Source organism: Macrobrachium nipponense, chromosome 33 (genome assembly GCF_015104395.2).
Source record: "Macrobrachium nipponense isolate FS-2020 chromosome 33, ASM1510439v2, whole genome shotgun sequence".
Classification (NCBI taxonomy): Eukaryota; Metazoa; Arthropoda; class Malacostraca; order Decapoda; family Palaemonidae; genus Macrobrachium; species Macrobrachium nipponense.
Window position 1 is genome coordinate 40,980,452 of NC_087219.1, and position 21,812 is coordinate 41,002,263.

Genomic DNA, 21,812 nt, shown 5'->3' on the forward strand with positions numbered 1-21,812 from the left:
TTGCTTTTCCAGAGGTACAGAAATTCTTTGGGATTCTGTTCTTCCAATGGGATGACGAAATCCGGTGTGCTCAGTCGGGGGAAAGAGCCAAAGCCAATACGTCTGATTTAAACGAAGAGTTGGGGACAGGTATGTATGTTAGTTTTTTTTTTTTTTTTTTTTTTTTTTTGTGAATGTAACCGTACCGTAAATGTTTATTGGTTTTCAAATGGACGTACATGGTACCAGTATTGCAGGTTTTTGTTAAAATATTAGTATTATTGATAAGTTATTATTATTGCTGGATTTTAGATTAAGATATATATATATATATATATATATATATATATATATATATATATATATATATATATATATAGTACCATCATCGTTAGTTCGAAATGAAAGTTAATAGTACCTTCATGGTTTTTAAGTGAAAATCGATAGTACCATCATTGTTAGTTTTAGATTAGTATAGATAGTAACATCTTATTTGGATTTTAAATGAAAATGAATAGTATCACCATTGCTGGTTTTTAAATAAAAATAATAGTTTTACCACTTCTGGGTTTTGAAAGAAAACAGCTTGTACCATCACTGTTGATTTTTAAAAAAAAATTAAATTTGATATCACACATTGTTGGTTCTTAAATGAAAATAGATAGTACAATAATTATACTTTAAATTAAAACAAATAGTACCCCTATCGTTTTTAAATGAAAATAGATAGTACTATCATTGCTTATTCTTTTTATGAAAATAATAGTAGGTACCATCGTTGCTCACTTTTTTCCAACTCCATAGTCTTATGGGCTTCACAATAATAATAATAATAATAATTTCAGGTACAATACCTATTCACGGACAAAACGGGCACGTTGACGGAAAACATCATGTACTTCCGGCACTGCTCCGTCATGGGCAAGAAGTACGTCAACGTCGAAGACCAAATAAAGGTTCTGGACGAGTATAGCGTCGTGTCCGAACCTTTGCCTACGTTTCAGTAAGTTTGATTGTTTAGTCTTTTTGGTTCATGCTGATCATTGTGTGTGTTGTAATAGTAAATTGATACGATTTAGCTACCAAGGAATTCATATAGAGGGTGATTTACTCTTCTTCTCTCTCTCTCTCTCTCTCTCTCTCTCTCTCTCTCTCTTCTCTCTCTCTCTCTCTCTCTCTCTCTATATATATATATATATATATATATATATATATATATATATATATATATATATACATATACATAAATAGATAGACAGATTAATACATAGTACATCAGAACAAATACAGCTTGATCATAACTGGAAAAGGTACGAGAGAGAGAGAGAGAGAGATCCTTAACATTTCCAACTATCTTTCTCTTTCAGAAAGACCTCGACGTCTTCCTTGAGACGCTGGCACTGTGCCACACTGTTCGAGTAACTGTCGACGCCAGCAGAGTCGAGGACGGCCTCGTTCACCAGAGCTCAGAGGGTGCCGCAAAACCGTTAGCGAAGTTCCAGTATCAAGCAGCAAGTCCGGACGAGAAGGCGCTGGTGGAGGCGTGTGCTTCGTAAGTAGACTGATCTTTGTGGCTCTTATAGTGTAAACCGGTATCAGCCCAGCAGCCTATATATATCCACCTTTGTGGCGCCGTGTTTAGTACCAGTCCATCGGGGATGTAAGTAAAAATATAAACAAAAACATTTCTCATTATCTTTGGACATTTCTCAGATATCTCACCTGTACTTCTACGTTCTTTTGTTTATATTTTTTACTTACATCCCGAGGAGATAGTACTAAAGACGGAGCCATCGAAGTGGATACATACCGGGTTAATACTGCGTGATAAACCTTCCTATTCTCGGCAAGTAACTATTATAGGACCTTCTCCGTACTATCTGACAACCATTACGCTTAATTAACTACCACTTACATAATTAATTGAAAATTAACAGGGCACAGTGGAATTTAGCAGGACGTGACTATTCTCATAAGTGAGATTTGTCCTTTCTGCGAGTATAGGATAAGTAGGCCTTCTAAAATTAAGGTAAAATACCGAATGACCGTCCTCTACTAATGCGTGACTACCTTCCCGAAGTTCGGAAATTGTGGCCTTGATTTGTGTCTTGGAAGAAAAAACTTGCTTCGAGAGGAAAGTAGAGTTCTCGAGGTGTTGCTTCGACGGACGCTTGCTCTTGACTAATGTCTATCCTCCTGGGTTACAGGACATGTTAAAGTACTTTTTCCAGAAGGTGGTCGCGCTTCGGTAGAGGCCGGCCATTTTATCCCATGTTAGTTATTCATAAGGAAATATTAAATACTCTTCAAGATACAGTGGTTTTACGAGGCGATAAAAATGCATACGCACAAAATACAACTAACTTTTTATCTTATTAAAAAAACAAATACACAAGAATCGGATGGTGTCTACCATGGTTTTAGCAGCAAGTGTCCCATAAGACAATGCCATTAGCATTACGTTTTCTGCGTTGCTTAGGGTGACAGGTTCTTCATTTTCTCTTATTTTAGGACTAACTTAAGAAATAGGCACAGAACTTACTTTGTGCGCCTTTAGATTTGAACTTTAATATGTCATTGATGTTACCAGGAAAGTAATTGTGCACTCGCTATTATCAAGAGAAGGACATTTATTTTGTGTAAAATTGCAGACTACTACCGCTGATCTTACACATTAAATATTAAGAACATATATAAAGTACATGAAAATAAACAAAACCTTAAAAAAAGGCAGTAAATACTATCCAAGTTAATGACTGACGAGAACCAGGCCGCGGTAATAGTCTTCAGTTTTATCCAACGAAATCCTTTTCTCTGTGTATTTTTCACGCGATTGATTCTTCTATACGAAATACGCTCACCGTACTTCAACGTACGCTTTATTATTTTTTTCCCCACCAAAGGTTTGGTGTCATATTCGAAAAACAACAGGGTAACCAGCTAACACTCGATGTTCGAGGTGAGAAGAGAACCTTCACAAGACTCCAAGTGTTAGAATTTGACTCAGGTGAGTATTTCAAATACTCTCAGTATTTTAATGATTTTTGTGGACCCTTGATAACGCTCTTTGTACCCATAATGCCCTGTAAATACTCACAGTTTACCAGTTCTATTTCAGCTCTGCCAGTACCCCTAGGCATTTTGAATGTTCTCAATACCATAGACCGTTTTTACTATTCACAGCCATGGTGTCTTTTAGATAGGCTAATCAATATTGAAAATGCATTATTACTTCAGTTTTTTTTCCCAATACTTTTAATACTATAGTGCCTTTTTAATATTCTCTGAATACATTTTATTATGCTTGTAATCTCCAACGGCTTTTAATTCTCTCGGATCCAGTGTCTTATAATATAAACCATTCTTAGTCTAACAATACTTTTCACCCTTTCAAATTAGTTTGGTCTCCAGTACATTTTTTAATGTTGTGATAATAATAATAATAATATTAATGATAACCGAAAATACTGGTTTGAATTTAGGATTAATATCCTTGCCTTGTGTGTGTGTGTGAGAGAGAGAGAGAGAGAGAGAGAGAGAGAGAGAGAGAGAGAGATCATTTGAAGCTTGTAACGGAGATTATAAGTAAAAAAACAAGCTGCGGTGGGTCACAAAGAGGCCCGGAGACCCACGGGAATGAGGAGGCACAAGTAACGTGAACGGATTCCCCACAGACAGGAAGCGCATGTCAGTCGCGGTGAAGGAGAACTCGACGGGTCGCATCTGGCTCCTGACGAAGGGCGCCGAGAGCAGCGTCTTCCTGAAGTGCGACCTCCAGAACGACCATCAGCGTGAGATCCACGCACTGACGAACAAACACATTGACGACTACGCTATGGTAGGGAGGAATTTCTTTCGTTTTGCGCGATTTTTTATTTTTATTTTTTTAAGTTTTAAGGACGTGTTTTTGCTTGATTCAATTTTCTTCTTATTTATTTATCTTTTAAAATAAATATCTTTAGCTATTTACTCATTTATTTGTATGCTTTCAGCTCGGTTTAAGAACTTTGGCTGTTGCAAGAAGAGAACTGACTCCAGAACTCTACAAGGAGTTTTCTTTAGATCTGAACAATGCAAGACAGGTTAGTTAAGGAAGATTCGTCAAAGCTCTATTTCAAATGCAGCTTTTAAAAAAAGAACGATTAGGATCTTGGAGAATCACAGAATATTTCAGCGTTTTAATACCTTTCTAGTAGGAAAAAAGGGATCTTTCCTAGATATTGACCCAACAAAGTTTGGGGGTCATATCTATATAATATTTACAATATTTTTTTAATGTTTTTACTGTAATCCCAACGGGTTTGTACTAAACACGCCGTAAATGTGGATACATACCTTTGCGGCGTGTTTAGTACAATCACGTTGGGGATTACCGTAAAAATATTTTTAAAAATACTGTAAATATTATAAAGATATGACCTCCTAAAAGTTAGGGGTCACTATCTAGGAAGGATCCGAGAAAATCCTAAATTTATTGAGACACTTTAGTTTTCTGTCTTGTTCTCATTAGAGAAAGTTTAACATACCGGCCCGTACTCAGTATTTTTTTTTTTTTTTTTTTTTTTTTTATGGAGGTGGGGTCTTTTTTTCCCAAAACTGGACCTTTTCGTCTATAAATGTCATTGCATATATAGGTGTATATCATATTCCTATTATCACTTGTATTTCCTACTACTGAAGAATGATGTTAATGTTTAATAACAAAATTTATAAAAAAAAAAAAAAAAGACTTGCCAAAAAACATTGTTATTTATTACTTTATAAGTGCAGTTCAATGAAAAGGATAGTCACAGAGAATATGGACTTCCAGAGATTCGAACGACACCCCCCGACCCACCCTATCGGTACAGGCCTTGACATATGTATTAAACATATCCTTACTATAGAGGTCTTGTTGTTATGGCACATTTTAGCCTTTCAGTTTTGGTCTAACCCAGGAAACACTGAGGGCAGAAGGGGATCCCAAATCCTAAACGTCAACCTTTTCTCAAAACTGATTTTTCACCTCTCCGTAGAAACTCGACGGAAGGGAGGAGGCTGTGGCTGAGGTCATGAACAGGATGGAGGATGACCTGACGCTCCTGGGAGCCACTGGAGTGGAGGACTTGCTCCAGGACGGAGTGCAGGAGACCCTTGAATCTCTGAGAGTGGCGGGCATCAAGGTCAGTGGTCAAAGGGGCAAAAGGGATTCCGAGAGTCTCTGAGAGTGGCGGGCATCAAGGTCAGTGGTCAAAGGGGCAAAAGTGATTGCGAGAGTCTCTGAGAGTGGCGGGCATCAAGGTCAGTGGTCAAAGGGGCAAAAGTGATTCCGAGAGTCTCTGAGAGTGGCGAGCATCAAGGTCATTGGTCAAAGGGGCAAAAGTGATTCCGAGAGTCTCTGAGAGTGGCGGGTATCAAGGTGAGTGGTCAAAGGGGCAAAAGTGATTCCGAGAGTCTCTGAGAGTGGTGGGCATCAAGGTCAGTGGTCAAAGGGGCAAAAGTGATTCCGAGAAATATTTGGGACAATTGTGGTTTTCTGAAGGTGTTGTACATAATGCATAACATTGCTAGGATAGTCTTTGGGAACATTTCTCGATGTAATAATTCTTGGTATCTTGATAATTACATTTATCTTAGAATTTACTCCCACTAGAGAAAGTGGTAATTAGTTATGATAAATATCGCCAAAAACCGATCTTAAATTGGCGTTAACATCACAGTCTTCGGAATAGATTGCTATTGTTTTGATTAGGCCAAAGAACAAATATAGAATAATGTTTTGTGAAAATAATTTTCTATGAATCGTCTTTTGTAAAATCCTTCTGTTATTATTCGACTTAAAGTTTATAAAGTAACAATCCAATATTTTTCAAGAAGAAAGTTTCCAGCCACTCTAAGAAGCGGTTGATCCTTGGTGATATAACTTTCAAACTTATACTGCACTATCAATCACTTCTTGACTTTTTGAGGATTAGTATCAATTGCTCTCAAAAAGCCCGGGGCACTTTGAACATCGTTGGGCACCAAGAGAAAAAGAATTAATCTTTCATTTTTACGGTGTAGAGTATTTCCACCAACTTGGAACAATTGTACTATAAAAAAGTAGATTCACATCAACCGTGCATTTGATGTCTAGGCCAGTCCCTTACGACGCTCCTGATTGGCTGTTGATAAGCCAGTCACTGGGCTGGAAACTCTCAGCCTCTCTAGAGAGTTCACATGGGTAGGATCTATATTCCACCTCTCCTGAGGGATACTTTTGAAAGACGTAGCCCTCAGGAGAGGTGGAACATAGATCCTACCCATGTGAACTCTCTTGAGAGACTGGGAGTTTCCACTTCTGTGATTGAGTTATCAACAGCCAATCAGGAACGTCGCAAGGGACTGGCCTAGACATCAAATGCACGGTTGATGTGAATCTACTATAGTACTAATCCTTTGCCTGGAAAGGTGGGTCGACACTACAGTAAAACATTTATACACATGTCTGGAACTTATTGCATACGAATTACAGACAGGTTAAATACACACCAGCAACTTACTGGTACTTCTCAAGTCAATAACTTGTTGGTAATTCTAAACATTCTTCATTCAATTATCCAGCATTTGCCAAAGATTTGTTCTCCAATTACTATCATCAACGTGTTTTAAACCTGTTTGCAATATGTATGCGTAACCCATTGAAGTTGAAAGCGAAGTGACACAGGATCGGCCATTAACCTCTAAACTAAAAACAGTTGCAATGAGAAACAATAACAGTAACAGAATGCAGGAAAGAATCCTACACCCTTTGCAGGTTTGGGTCCTAACCGGGGACAAGGTGGAAACCGCCGTCAACATCGCCTATTCGTGCGGTCACTTCAAGAAGTTTATGACCGTCATGAGACTAACCGGTATCCAGAGCAGTATAGGGGCTTCTGAATTGCTTGCTAAGTGCGAGTGAGTATTCACACATAGGCCTAGGCCTATATACATATAAAGCCACAGATATCTTTTAATGCATATATAATATACAAAATATTAAAATATTAAGATAGAAAGAAATCGTTGAATAAGATCAGATCAAAATAAGAAACAGTTGACCATGACTAGCTGAAAATTACGAAAACTTTAAAATAAAAAATCTCCGTAGCGAAGATTCGCAATACGACGGGCATTACGGTCTGGTGGTGGACGGTGCCTCCCTGCTGATTCTCTTGGACAACCTGAAAGAGGACTTCTACAAGGTCTGCAGGAGATGCACTGCCGTCGTCTGCTGCAGGATGTCGCCTAGGCAGAAGGCGGAGGTAAGAAAGAAAATAAATAAGTATATATATATATATATATATATATATATATATATATATACAAATTCTTAACAAGATAAATATTCGCTTGAGGGAGTGAGGATGCTCATGAATGAATAAAATGGAATATGAACCTGGCTGTGATTTGTTATATTTAAGTACTACCTTTCCCTGACTTGTTTCTCATCTCAATTGTTTTTTGCATATGTCTTATTTATACATACATACACACACACACACGCACACACACACACACACACACACACATATATATATATATATATATATATATATCGTATATATATATGTGTGTGTTTATATATATATATATATAATATATATATATATATATATATATTACACACACACACACAGACACACACACACACACACATATATATATATTTATAATTTATTTATTTATTATATATATATATATATATATATATACCATATACTCTCTCTCTCTCTCTCTCTTTCTTTGTATATATATATCTTAAAAGCAAATATAGTGGTGAATTGTTAGATCTCAGCTTTCTCCGCTTAGTGACAAGAAGGCTGAGCGACAAACACTTGATTCCTCGAAGAGTGCTGAATTGAAAGAACAGTCAAAATTGGTGACCATGCAATATGAGGCTGATAACCTCTTAGAGTCTGGGTGCAGCTCTCAGTTGCTATGTCATTTCAAAAGGCATGACTGGATGTGTATGTGTGTTTGTTCGTGTAATGTATGGGGCCCAACAGCCCGAGGTCCAAGAGAAGGTGACACTCTCTGATTATCGGTGTGAAGATATAGAACACTTTTGGAGGAGGTCTCGAGGACACACCCATCGTAAAGGTATTGTAACTTTAAGACTTTGATAAAGTTACCCTTTGAAAAGAGAGAGAAGTGTAGTGTGTACACATTCATTTAACGTTTCTTTACATGTTGGGGGATATAACAAATATGTCTCTTTATTTCAGATGGGTTCATGGCATTATACAAGAGAATGGGTTCTCTAAAAAGACTTGGCTATTTAAATGTAAAATCAAATAGACTGTGAGTTTTAGGGGAAAAGTTTACTAAATCTAATACAGGAGAGTAGAATGACAGTTTACAGTCTTTCAAGGGTCAGACTTGGTTCTTTTATTTACATAATTTTTAATCATTTTGTTCCATATCATGTTTAGCTAGTTTGGGAAATAAAAAGTATATTTTTGTATCTTCGAGGATTCATTAGCCCAGTTTATAGTTTAGCTTGATTCCATTTGCAGAGGGATAACAAGCAACTAAAGGTAAGAGGGTTGCCTGCTTGTTTTATTTTAATTTAAACTAGTGCCGTACGGTCGAATAGACTCGGCAATATATATATATATATATATATATATATATATATATATATATATATATATATATATATATATATATATATATATATATATATATATATATACATACATATATATATATATATATATATATATATATATATATATATATTTATATGTTTACATAATACTCTCTCTCTCTCTCTCTCTCTCTCTGTGTATATATATATATATATATATATATATATATATATATATATATATATATATATATATATATATATAACTATACTATTTGCACATTTTGAATAGTAAGTGCTGTGAGTATTATCAAGATTCTACCGAACGGTCTTTTATCATACGTATTTCATTAAAATTAATTTACTTATTACAGTTCTCCTTGCATCTATTTTTCTCTATTTTCAAGAATTTCCTACCATAGGTATTCAAAGGTGATGCACATGAATTTTGCAAAGTATTAAAAAATTAGAAATAACTCGATATTATAAACTCATTTGCCATTCACAGTAGTATTCATTATTTCAACCAACCAATTCAGTATTAAGTAAACAATGATATTAACTCATATTGCATCCACATTTACAAGTGCTGAACATATCTAACGAAATAGTTCAGTATAAGGAATAAATTGACCCTTTAAATATCCACCGTTGCAAGTGTTAACTATTTTCAACTAATTCACTGGCTTGGCTAATTCACTATCCACAGACAGTGAGATTAGTTAAGAAGTCTGATGAGAGGCCTGTCTGCGCAGCCATAGGAGACGGCGCCAATGATGTTTCGATGATCCAAGAAGCGCATAATTGGCGTTCGTGAGTCGCCTTTATCAATATATTGTTAATTATGTACCTTTGTTTTTTAATGCTAACTATTTACGATTGACTGTAGATTATGTATGTACCTTTGAAACTGCTTGTAATTTGGTAAATCACTTACTGTAGAAATACTCGTTCTTATAACCATAAATGAAACTTTCTACGTTTTTTAGTTTTCTGTGAAAGAAAACTATTGAGATGACTTTGTCTGTTTGCACTTTTTCTGTCCGCCCTCAGATCTTGAAAACTGCCGAGGTTAGAGGGCTGCAAATTGGTATGTTGATCATCCACTCTCCAAGCATCAAACATACCGAAGTGCAGCCCTCTAGCTTTTATTTTATTTAAGGTTAAATTTAGCCATAATCGTGCATCTGGCAACGATATAGGCCAGGCCACCACCGGGCCGTGGTTAAAGTTCCATGGGCCGCGGCCCATATAGCACTATACCGTGGGCACCAAAAGATAGATCTATTTTCAGTGGCCTTGATTATACGCTGTACAGAAAACTCGATTGTGCCAATGAAACTTCAGCGCATACTTTACTTGTTTTAATGCTGACTCTTTACGATTGACGGTAAATTACGTACTTTTGAAACTATGTAATTATCTTATCAATTAGGTACTATAGAATTTCTTATAACCATATTTGTTGTCTTTCGTAAAATGTATATATATATATATATATATATATATATATATATATATATATCTAATAATATATATATATATATATATATATATATATATATATATATATATATATATATATATATATGTTTAAAAAATCACAGTAGATGCACGTGACTTCATAAATAAGCGAATACCACGGGAAAATGATAGTCAGAAATCCAAGCGCTTTCGTCTTTACTCAGACATCTTGACGTCAAGGAGCTACTAAAGTACAATTGGGGAGGAAGGTCTCAGATACAAACAAGATTTGGAATACCAGATGGTTAATTATCAAAAGGGTAAAAATTAAAAGGGATAATCCAGGATTATCGGATATCACACGGTCACAAACTTAAACAGATTCTGACCCTAACCGAAATTACAAAGTATCTTTACAGTCCAAAACATGTAAAAACTGAATATATTAATTTTGTTGCTTATATTTATCTACAACTTTTTTCATTATGAAAGCATCAAGTTTAAATAAACCAAGACTTAAATTTAGAACATTTCTATTATTTGACTTGATAAAACAAGATTCAATGATATTCCTTTTAACTGTGTCATTACATGGGACTAAGGCTCTTGCTTGACTCCAGTTAATAGGATGGTCTAAATCTCTCATATGTACGAATAATGCATTCGATATTTGCCCAGTTCTCACAGAATATTGATGTTGCTTGAGACGCTGTGAAAGAGATTTGCCGGTCTGCCTCCGTAATAGACTTTATCACATTTTTGCAAGGAATTTCATATATGCAGTCTGGAAGATCTCTAGGAGAATTTTTTATTACTAAAATCTTGACATTAATATTACTGAAAACAACATTTATGTTAAAAAGCTTTAAAATTTCAGGAATATCTAAAAACCTTTCATCATAAGGTAATTTTAGAATGTTATGCTTACTAAATTCAAGTTTGTCATTAGTTGAATAAAATGTTTTTTCTAGCTCTTTTCCATGCCACATCTACAAAAGTCCTTGGGTATTTTAGTTTCAATGCAATATCATAAATAGTTTTAATTTCAGCGTCAATAAACTGCGGGGGCTACAGACACGTAAAGCCCTTAGGAACATCCCAGAAAATACAGAGAATTTAACATTTTGATGGTGATTGGAGTAGTAATGAACAAAAGAGGCAAATTAGTTGATTTTCGAAAGACTGAAAAGGTGAAATTTCTATCATTTCTATGGACAGTTACATCAAGAAAATTCAAATTACAATTTCTTTCTTCCTCTACAGTAAATATAGAAGGGACTAAATTATTGAGATTATTAAGGAATTCTGGATGTTTTCGTGAACTGGCCAAATACAGAAGATATCATCCACATATCTCAACCAAATAACTTTTTGGGGCAAAATTCTTGGTAAGAGTTTTGTCTCAAAAAATTCCATGTAAATATTGCTAAGGACAGGAGATAAGGGATTACCCATAGCCATGCCAAACTTTTGTACAAAAAATTCCCCATTGAAACAAAATTTACTATCTTTGATACATACCTTATGAGACTAATGAGATTTGCTACACTTAAGGGATAATGTCATGACGCTCTAATTCCTCTTCCAAATATTCAAGTAAGTCATCTACAGGCACTTTTGTAAATAAAGAGACAACATCAAAACTAACTATATTAAAATCATAATTCAAATTTAAACTATTCAATTTGTTTATAAAATCAACATTGTTTTTAACATTCGTGTTAGAAATGTTTCCTACCAAAGGAGTAAGAATTTTTACAAGCCATTTAGATAAATTATACGTAACTGAGCCCACTGAACTAATGATTGGTCTGATAGGGTTATTGATTTTATGTGTCTTGACTAAACCATACATATAAGGTAGGGAGGCGCATTGCGGTGTAAACTGTTTAATTAAATGGTCCAAGCCCTTCAAAATGGATTTAATTTTGTTTATTAAAATGGGAGTTTAACTGTCCTGTGTAGGGTCAGACCTCAGGTTCGTATAAGTATCAGTATCATTTAGCAATGTCATTATTTTACTTATATAGTCACTTTTATTCATTATTACCACTGCATTAGATTTATCTGCTTTTGTTACCTTCACTGTTTCGTATTCTTTAATTTTCTTAAAAGCCTGGAGAAATCTCACGGGTACATAAGGGGGAGAAGGTTTACTCATAGCACCATACACAATACCTTTACAAATATTGATATCATCAGGGCATAGGTTTTGATTAAATTTTTCTAAATAACAAAAGGATTTTGAGATGTCGACACAGTCCAGGTTACCATTAAATACACCAAAGCTTAACCCATATCCCAAAGCTGCTGTTGTAGCACTATCCACTGGTTTGTCAGATAAATTAATCATGAAGTCCACGTTGGCATGCTTAGTCCAGTCGCTTTCAGCAATAAGATTTTTCAGTTAACTCCCATTTTAATAAACAAATTAAATCTCATTAGTCTCATAAGGTTATGTATCAAAGATAGTAAATTTTGTTTCAATGGGGAATTTTTTGTACAAAAGTTTGGCATGGCTATGGGTAATCCCTTATCTCCTGTCCATTTAGCAATATTTACATGGAATTTTTTGAGACAAAACTCTTACAAGAATTTTGCCCCAAAAAGTTATTTGGTTTAGATATGTGGATGATATCTTCTGTATTTGGCCAGTTCACGAAAACATCCAGGAATTCCTTAATAATCTCAATAATTTAGTCCCTTCTATAAAATTTACTGTAGAGGAAGAAAGAAATTGTAATTTGAATTTTCTTGATGTAACTGTCCATAGAAATGATAGAAATTTCACCTTTTCAGTCTTTCGAAAATCAACTAATATTGCCTCTTTTGTTCATTACTACTCCAATCACCATCAAAATGTTAAATTCTCTGTATTTTCTGGGATGTTCCTAAGGGCTTTACGTGTCTGTAGCCCGCAGTTTATTGACGCTGAAATTAAAACTATTTATGATATTGCATTGAAACTAAAATACCCAAGGACTTTTGTAGATGTGGCATGGAAAAGAGCTAGAAAAACATTTTATTCAACTAATGACAAACTTGAATTTAGTAAGCATAACATTCTAAAATTACCTTATGATGAAAGGTTTTTAGATATTCCTGAAATTTTAAAGCTTTTTAACATAAATGTTGTTTTCAGTAATATTAATGTCAAGAGTTTAGTAATAAAAAATTCTCCTAAAGATCTTCCAGACTGCATATATGAAATTCCTTGCAAAAAGTGTGATAAAGTCTATTACGGACAGACCGGCAAATCTCTTTCACAGCGTCTCAAGCAACATCAATATTCTGTGAGAACTGGGCAAATATCGAATGCATTATTCGTACATATGAGAGATTTAGACCATCCTATTAACTGGAGTCAAGCAAGAGCCTTAGTCCCATGTAATGACACAGTTAAAAGGAATATCATTGAATCTTGTTTTATCAAGTCAAATAATAGAAATGTTCTAAATTTAAGTCTTGGTTTATTTAAACTTGATGCTTTCATAATGAAAAAAGTTGTAGATAAATATAAGCAACAAAATTAATATATTCAGTTTTTACATGTTTTGGACTGTAAAGATACTTTGTAATTTCGGTTAGGGTCAGAATCTGTTTAATTTTGTGACCGTGTGATATCAGATAATCCTGGATTATCCCTTTTAATTTTTACCCTTTTGATAATTAACCATCTGGTATTCCTGATCTTGTTTGTATCTGAGACCTTCCTCCCCAATTGTACTTTAGTAGCTCCTTGACGATGTCTGAGTAAAGACGAAAGCGCTTGGATTTCTGACTATCATTTTCCCGTGGTATTCGCTTATATATATATATGTATATACATACATATAAATTTTTTTTTCTTTTTTTTTTTTACCAGAACTTCCTAATCCTCACGCGTGTAACTGTATATGTTCCCTGTAACCACCTTACTAGTTGATTACAGGTTTCTGTATTGTCTCTTTCTTTATGGAGAGGTAACCCATTTACCTGATAACGTGATGCAAGATAACTTAACCAGTTAATCAGTAGGGCCATTAACCTTAACGTTCATTGAATCTGAGTGCGTTGAGGTCATGCAGTTACTATTATTATTATTATTTTTATTATTATTATTATTATTATTATTATTATTATATTATTATTATTATTATTATTATTATTATTATTATTATTATTATTATTCTGCTAAAAAGAATGGCAGAATTAAGCGAGTTGATTTTACATATTGTTTTTTCTATTTTCCTTACAATTCGCTTCTCAGGCTCAGCGAAGTTTCTGAGTAACTGGCCAATCTTCCTATTGGGAATTTTCAAAAAATTATAAATGCTGAAGGTAATCTTTTATTAGAACAGGATATCATGTCCAGGTCAAGCAGGGGTCGTCGTCAGTGCTGGTATTATTCCGTTGGCGTAGTTCAGTTCGGGGCCGGGGTCGTTTTTGGTTTAAGGGCTGGTATTGGTGGTGGTATACCAGCATGAATAATACCGGCACTGACGACGACCCCTGCTTGACCTGGACCTGATATCCTGTTCTAATAAAAGATTACCTTCAGCATTTATAATTTTTTTAAAAATTCCCAATATGAATATTGGGCAGTTACTCAGAAACATCGCTGAGCCTGAGAAGCGAATTGTAAGAAACATAGAAAAAACAATATATAAAGTCAACTCGCTTAATTCTGCCATTCTTTTGACTGCATTTGCCTAAAAGAGGGTCTTCTACCAAATATTTTATTATTATTATTATTATTATTATTATTATTATTATTATTATTATTATTATTATTATTATTATTATTATTATTATTATTATTATTATTATTATTATTATTACAAAACACTTGGTATGTATGAAAGAGATAAGCCAAGTTAAGGTAAGAGAATTGTGACACAAGCCAAATAACAATACAATAAATAAATAAGTAAGTAGGTAAGTAAATAAATGAATAAATAAGAATAGGGGAATATATTGGAAAATAGAGAGAAAAAAGCAAATAAAAGACTAGATAAAAAAAAATCCTCTTCTTTTAATAGTATTGAACAAGAATCACGGGACAGAACTGAACAGACGACCAGTACATAAACAAATAACAGAATCTCATCATCTCCCTCTTCTTCTTGTTCCTCCCTTCTGCAGGAATCATGGGCAAAGAGGGGCGCCAGGCCGTCAGGTGCTCGGACTTCGCCTTCGGGAGGTTCCACTTCCTGAAGAAGGTCCTGCTGGTGCATGGGCACTGGTACTACGTCAGGGTGTCGACTCTGGTTCAGTATTCCTTCTACAAGAACCTCACCTTTATCACGCCCCAGGTCTTCTTCGCTATCTGGAGCGCTTTCTCGACGCAGGTGAGTTCGCGTGCATGCGCAAGCACACATACACACGCGCACAAACACTTCTGTGCAGGTATATGCCCAAACGTGTGTGTTTACCCACATAGGTCTATGTGGGTAAACGTGTTTGTACATTTATACGTGTAAACACACATACACATCACAAGCACAAGGTAAACGCATACATACATATATACACATCTCCTCCACTTCTTTGTAGGTAAACACACACACACTCACACACACTCACTTCTATGTAGGTAAACACATACTTACACACATACGCACATCTACATAAGCAAATAAATAGAACTACACGCTCTTCTACCTAAGTAAACACACGCACTCACACACATACACATGTGTAGGAAAACATATAAACGTACACTTCTAATGCACATACAGATATACATACACTCTTCTGCATACGTAACTACAAGCAGACACCTTGCATACACATGCACACATATTCCAATGTCCAGAACGTGCATTCTTATATGCAGGAGCACATTATTATACAAATATAAATAGACTCGTGCATACATATGCACAGACCTTTTTTGAGCAGGTAACACGTATGGTAAAGCAAATGTGATAAATTTGTAACTCTGTGAATACCAGCATGTTTCGAAATGTGATAAAGTATAAAAAATTGATTACATTTACGAGATATTTTGCAAAGTTACGAAGGTTAGGCAATGTGAAGTTTGATCGCGTTTATTTAACATGCTGATATTTTTAGCAAATCTGAAAATTTCTTTATGCAAAACTGCTATTTTAAGGCAATGTTATCCTTTTACCTAAGTTAGCGCAAAATAAGTTAATTGATGTTTTGTCCAATATATTGAATATCTATTAATTCATGTAATTCATAATTTTATAAAAAGACTTGTAAATACATACATACATATATATTCACAAGTATATACATATATATATATATATATATATATATATATATGTGTGTGTGTGTGTGTGTGTGTGTGTGTACTTGTATATATATATTATATATGTATTTATATATACGTATATAGATGTATGTTTGTATTTGTGTACGTTGAAAACTATCTGACCTTGTAAAGTCAGCATGAGGACAATAATCCATATTTACATAATTTAATTTACAATAATGCTTATACACACACATACATATTTAGTACATACATACTCGTACATACACGTATAATCCCTAATGCCGTCAATATCTATATAAACCTCTTATCACCAACACCGCCTTCCAGACCGTCTACGACAGCATGATCCTGACGATGTACAACATCACCTTCACGTCTATGCCGAATCTTAGTCTACGGCCTCTTCGACCCAGAACATCCCCGCGGACCTCCTGATGTCTCGCCCTCATCTCTACCAGGCGAACGCAGGGAACGCCGCCATGTCTTGGCCGACGTTCTTCAAGTGGATCGCCTTCGGTGAAGATGCCGCTTTTGATTCAGTCTTCTTCGTCTTGGGCTTGGTCCCTAGTCGGGGTCGTTGTATTCATTGGGTCTCCTGCGGTGGCTTCTGTTCTGGGTCTTCCGTTCGTTTGTTTCTTTGTGTTCTGTGCATTCGCTGGTTTCTTGTCATTAGTTCCTTTATTTCTTTGTCTTCTGTGTATTCCTTGGTTCTTTCTTCTTCTTCTTCTGAGTTTAGTTCCTAGTCGGGGTCGCTGTTTTTAATGGGTTCTCTTTTGGGTGTTTCTGTCTTGTGTCTTCCCTTTTTATTCCTTTGTTTCTCATGTCTTCTTTTCTTATTTCTCTTTTCTTCTTCTTCTTCTACTTCTTCTTTTTCTTCTTCTTCTTCTACTTCTTCTTCTTCTTCTTCTGAGCTTAATCTTTAGTTGTGGTTGCTGTTTTTTGAATGGGTCTCCTCGTGTTTTTTTTTTTTTTTTTTTTGCGTCCTACTTCCGTTATGTTCCATTATTTTCCTTGTATTCGTTTGTTGTTGTTGTTGTTGTTGTTGTTGTTCTTCTTCTTCTCAGCTTCGTCTCCAGTCGGCGTCGCTGTTTTAAATGGGTCTCCTCCAGAATTTTGTCTTGTTTCCTCTCTCCTTTTATTCTTCTGGCGGCTTTCATTGTCTCTCATGTGTTCTTGTACATTTTATATTTTGTGCAATGTATCGTTGAACTTTAAAGTAATTAATAATTATTCTTTATTTTACATTATATTAAATGTCGTGTAAATATGGCAGGTTTAATTTAATGTTAAATTAACGTTGGATGCTTCGTGTTGAATTATGTTTAGTTTAAAAGCCTTTAAAGGCCTTGAAAGATACTTCAAGCAATATGGACATTTTTATGTAGAACAATCATCTCAAAATGACTACTACTTTTCAAATGGTGTCTTTAGATCTCCTTGAATCTTCCGAACGAATCCTGCAGGATTGCATGAATACTGAATTGGTCCTTGAGCATTACGAATGATTACCAATAATTTCTGCTTCCACTTCTATTACTACTACCACTACTGCTACTACTGCTGCTGCTAATAATCATACTTATAAAAAAATCAAAATTGAATAATAATTATTGCTAGGCTTGGTACCAGGACTTTGTGGGCACCCTGTATTAAATCAAAATGAAATGAATAATAATAAAATAATAATAATAATAATAATAATAATAATAATAATAATAATAATAATAATAATAATAATAAATAAATAAAATTAATTAACAATAATAATAATTATGATAAATCAAAATTAAATAATAATAATAATAATAATAATAATAATAATAATAATAATAATAATAATAATAATAATAATAATAATAATAACAACAGTTTTTCCCTCGCAGGACTATGGCAGTCCTCTGTCATGTACTTCGGCCTAATGCTATTCTACCTCACGGACCAACCCAGTCTGCCTTTCGGACAAACGATGGATCTCTATCTCTTTGGCACTACGCTCGCCAACATTTGCATTTACGTCGTCACTATCAAGGTGTGTGACGTCAGTTTTTTTTTCTCTCTTTTGCCGTGTTCTTGGGATGTTATGTGATGTATTTTGGTAATGCTATATGCAACTATGTATGATTTTATCAACTATTTGCATACATGAATCCAAACACACATATATATGTATATATTGCATGTGTGTATATGTGCGCATACATAAACACGCGCATGCATACATATATGTAGTATATACACATCTATATGTGTGTGTTTGTTTCGAGGGGGTGTGTTCGCGTACTTATAGGTTATATATTCTAATATTTATAGTCTTTTTATACAGTCTTCAATTCTATTTTATAATTTTTTCTTGTGTATAACCTTACCGACGGATCGTAAATATACAGTCTTATGTCATCTTTTAATTTCATTCGGCAGTTAGTACTAGTGGCCAACTACTACACCCAATTCTTCATCTGGTCTGTGATACTGACACTGATCTTCTACGTCGTCCTGTGTCTGTTGTATGAAGGATTCATTATGTAAGTATCCTTAGAGCATAATTATGGTAAACTTTATTAAATGGATGATATTCACAGACACACATATATATGCACATGAAAAGAAAAGTAAAGTAATAGCCATGAAATCTTGATGCATCTTCATAGACTCATAAGCTTGGGAGTGAAACCGCTCTCCAATTTGCAAATGAAAGAAACGAGAAGACCTATTGGCCTAGGGCATATACATGTGCACACACACACACACACACACACACACACACACACACACACACACAAATAAGAGGCAATGAACACGCAATCTTGAAGGTAACTTTATAGACTCATAAGCTTGGGAGTGAGACTGCTCTCTAATTTTCTAACGAAATGAACAGAGGTAGACTTTAGGCCTATATGTGGTCAGTGACATAATGGCTCCTCGACACCTGTGAATGCTGATGTTTTGCAAAGCAAGTAGACTACACTGATTCTTGAGCATAAACTGTTAAATTAACAGTGCACTTACTTCATCTCATGCTCTGCTAAGCATGTAACACAGCTCATTTTCCAGCTCACACTCTATACAGAGAGTAGTACTATACACTCTAGGTCTAGAAAATTGAAAGGTAAGCAGCACAAATTACAGTAGGTACAGTAGCACATCATCTTAACAGACACTGTATCAAAATCCCTATATCAGCCTGCCCTTGAATATTCTCTATATGTTTTACGGCTAACAGCAATTCCACATATTAATATTGTTATTGTTCAGAAACTGAACCCTATTCATATGGAACAAGTTACCACAGGTACACCATTGACTGGAAATTCAAACTTCTGAAGAATATGGTTTTCATTCGAAAGGAATAACAGAAAGTAATGAGAATTACAGAAAGAGAAGATCAGTTATTAGAATAATAGATAAATAATTTTTTTTAACTAAATACAAATGTCAGTAAAATATTCAAACACAAGTTGAACTGTATTAGGGTAGTAATGCATTTATCGCTTAACTTCTGAATTTCTAATTGCACATAGTTCCTAGCCTAAGCAAAATGGTACTTCTCACCTAACATCAAATTTGTCCCTTCAAAGTGTTAACTTAGCATAAATAATCATCGCAATTTTGCCGATAGGTACTGATATCCGTTAAGTTGAACTGTCACTGTAGTGAAGTTTAGAGCTGCAGGCGCTGATGATAATAGCCAAAGCTCCTCCCTACTACTGCAGTAAACGAAAAAAGGCTTTGTCTGATTCCCTTTCCAGAGAGGTCCTGGAAAACTACGAGATCTTCTGGTCCTTCTATCGGATGTATGAGAGTGCGTGGCTCCTGCTGGCTTCCATTCTCCTTGCCGTCGTGTGCCTGATTCCAGATGTCATACAAGCTGTCTTCTTGTCGTTCTCGGATGAAAGAATTGAGGAAAGACTCCGGGAGAAGGTAAGGCAAAGCTATAGATAAACAGAAAGGTAGTTTTCGTGTGTAAAGCTAATCGAGAGAGATAGACTTTCTTCTAAGTAGATTCACATCAATTGTGCTTCTCATGTCTAGGCCAGTCCCTACGACGCCTCTGATTGGCTGTTGATAAGCCAATCACAAGGCTGAAACTCTCCGTCTCACGAGAGAGTTAACATAGGCAGGGTATATGTTCTACCTCTCCCGAGGGATACTTTTGAAAGCCGTATCCCTCAGGAGAGGTGGAACATGCATCCTGCTTATGTGAACTCTCTTGAGAGACTGAGAGTTTCCAGCCCTGTGATAGGCTTATCAACAGCCAATCAGGAGCGTCGTAAGGGACTGGCCTAGACATCAGATGTACGGTTGATGTGATCATACTATAGGTAATCTGATACTTAATTTGACGGCACTTTCAGCAAAATTTAAATATTCAGAGCGATTGTTTTTGTTTCACATTACCCATAAATGAATAAACAAGCAAATGAATAAGTAAATAAGACTCATTACAATATAGCAAGAGGCTCATGTTGTACAGTCCATAAAAAGTTAGAAAATATCCTCAGAAATTTAGTTATTAAATAAAATTGCCTCACCAAGTAAATGTATGAATTATGACGATGCAAATCTGTCAATCATAAGCATAGTGACACAGGAAATTTAAACTGATCATAGTATCGTAGTATAACAAATACACCACAGGAATTCGTTTCCTAAAATTGTGTTTTATATCATAAATTTACGAAACATTAACAACTCTTTCCAGAAGCGTCATCGCCACATGAGGATGGAAGTCATCAGGGCCTACTTCAACGAAGCCTTTGATCCTTCTGAGGGCGACAGGACCCTGTGGGACGCCAGAGGAAGAGAATCCTGGGAGGAAGATGCCCTGGGAGCTGGTCCCAGAAAAAGGTCTCTGGACAAGGAAAACCAAGACAGGCAGACCATTTCGACGGGGAGGGCATCCACACAGAGCACTGGGTCGATCAAAAGCGACCTAGGCTCCCAGTCGGCTTCTCAGTCCGGATCCTGGCAAGGAACCAGCGTCATCATTTGACAGACTCTTTAATTTAGATAATTTAAAACTTAGTGAAAAGTGTAATCGTTTTGATATGAGCGTGTGGATCATGTGTGTGTGTGATTCGAACCTCGGATATGCTCGAAGAGTTTAAATTGAAGTATTACGGTACTCCATTGGTCTGATTATGAGTTGCTCAGTGTTTGCTTGAGAACTCAACGGCTCTTGGGAAGTGTGGGTGGAGCCCAACCTCGTGACGTGTACCTCACGCCTACCTACCTATACTCGGAAAGTCTTATTACTGACAGGCACCCAAAAGCGCCCATTCTTGAAAGAGGAGCATCTATACATATTCTTTGATTTTACTGCAGTGAGTAGGGCTGTTTGCAAGGCACACTGTAGATAGTAACCAATTAGTCCTTGAACTTTTCACAGGGAAAAGTCTTGAACTTTGACAGTGAATCATATAGTATCCTAAAAATTCTGTGTTTCACAATTTTAATATCAAGGTAATTTATGTAATGGACTGATAGACCGGGTTGCCTCACCTCGCAGAACTTGAAAGTGAACCCCTCAACATACAAGCTGCCCTTTAC

General features: G+C 35.4%; 1 protein-coding gene across 1 annotated transcript in view; it reads left to right on the forward strand.

Annotated features, from left to right (window-relative positions):
* The window catches only part of LOC135202843 (phospholipid-transporting ATPase IF-like), a 78,709-nt gene extending 57,454 nt beyond the window's left edge, over positions 1–21,255 (forward strand). The window contains 15 exon segments of the mRNA XM_064232303.1: positions 13–137; positions 1,347–1,531; positions 2,883–2,986; positions 3,654–3,817; positions 3,972–4,061; positions 4,995–5,141; positions 6,755–6,897; positions 7,091–7,244; positions 15,118–15,366; positions 16,593–16,649; positions 16,651–16,674; positions 16,676–16,888; positions 18,684–18,787; positions 20,012–20,183; positions 20,965–21,255. Coding sequence (XP_064088373.1) covers positions 13–137; positions 1,347–1,531; positions 2,883–2,986; positions 3,654–3,817; positions 3,972–4,061; positions 4,995–5,141; positions 6,755–6,897; positions 7,091–7,244; positions 15,118–15,366; positions 16,593–16,649; positions 16,651–16,674; positions 16,676–16,888; positions 18,684–18,787; positions 20,012–20,183; positions 20,965–21,255 — 2,222 coding nt within the window.
* Positions 21,256–21,812: the final 557 nt, after the last annotated feature.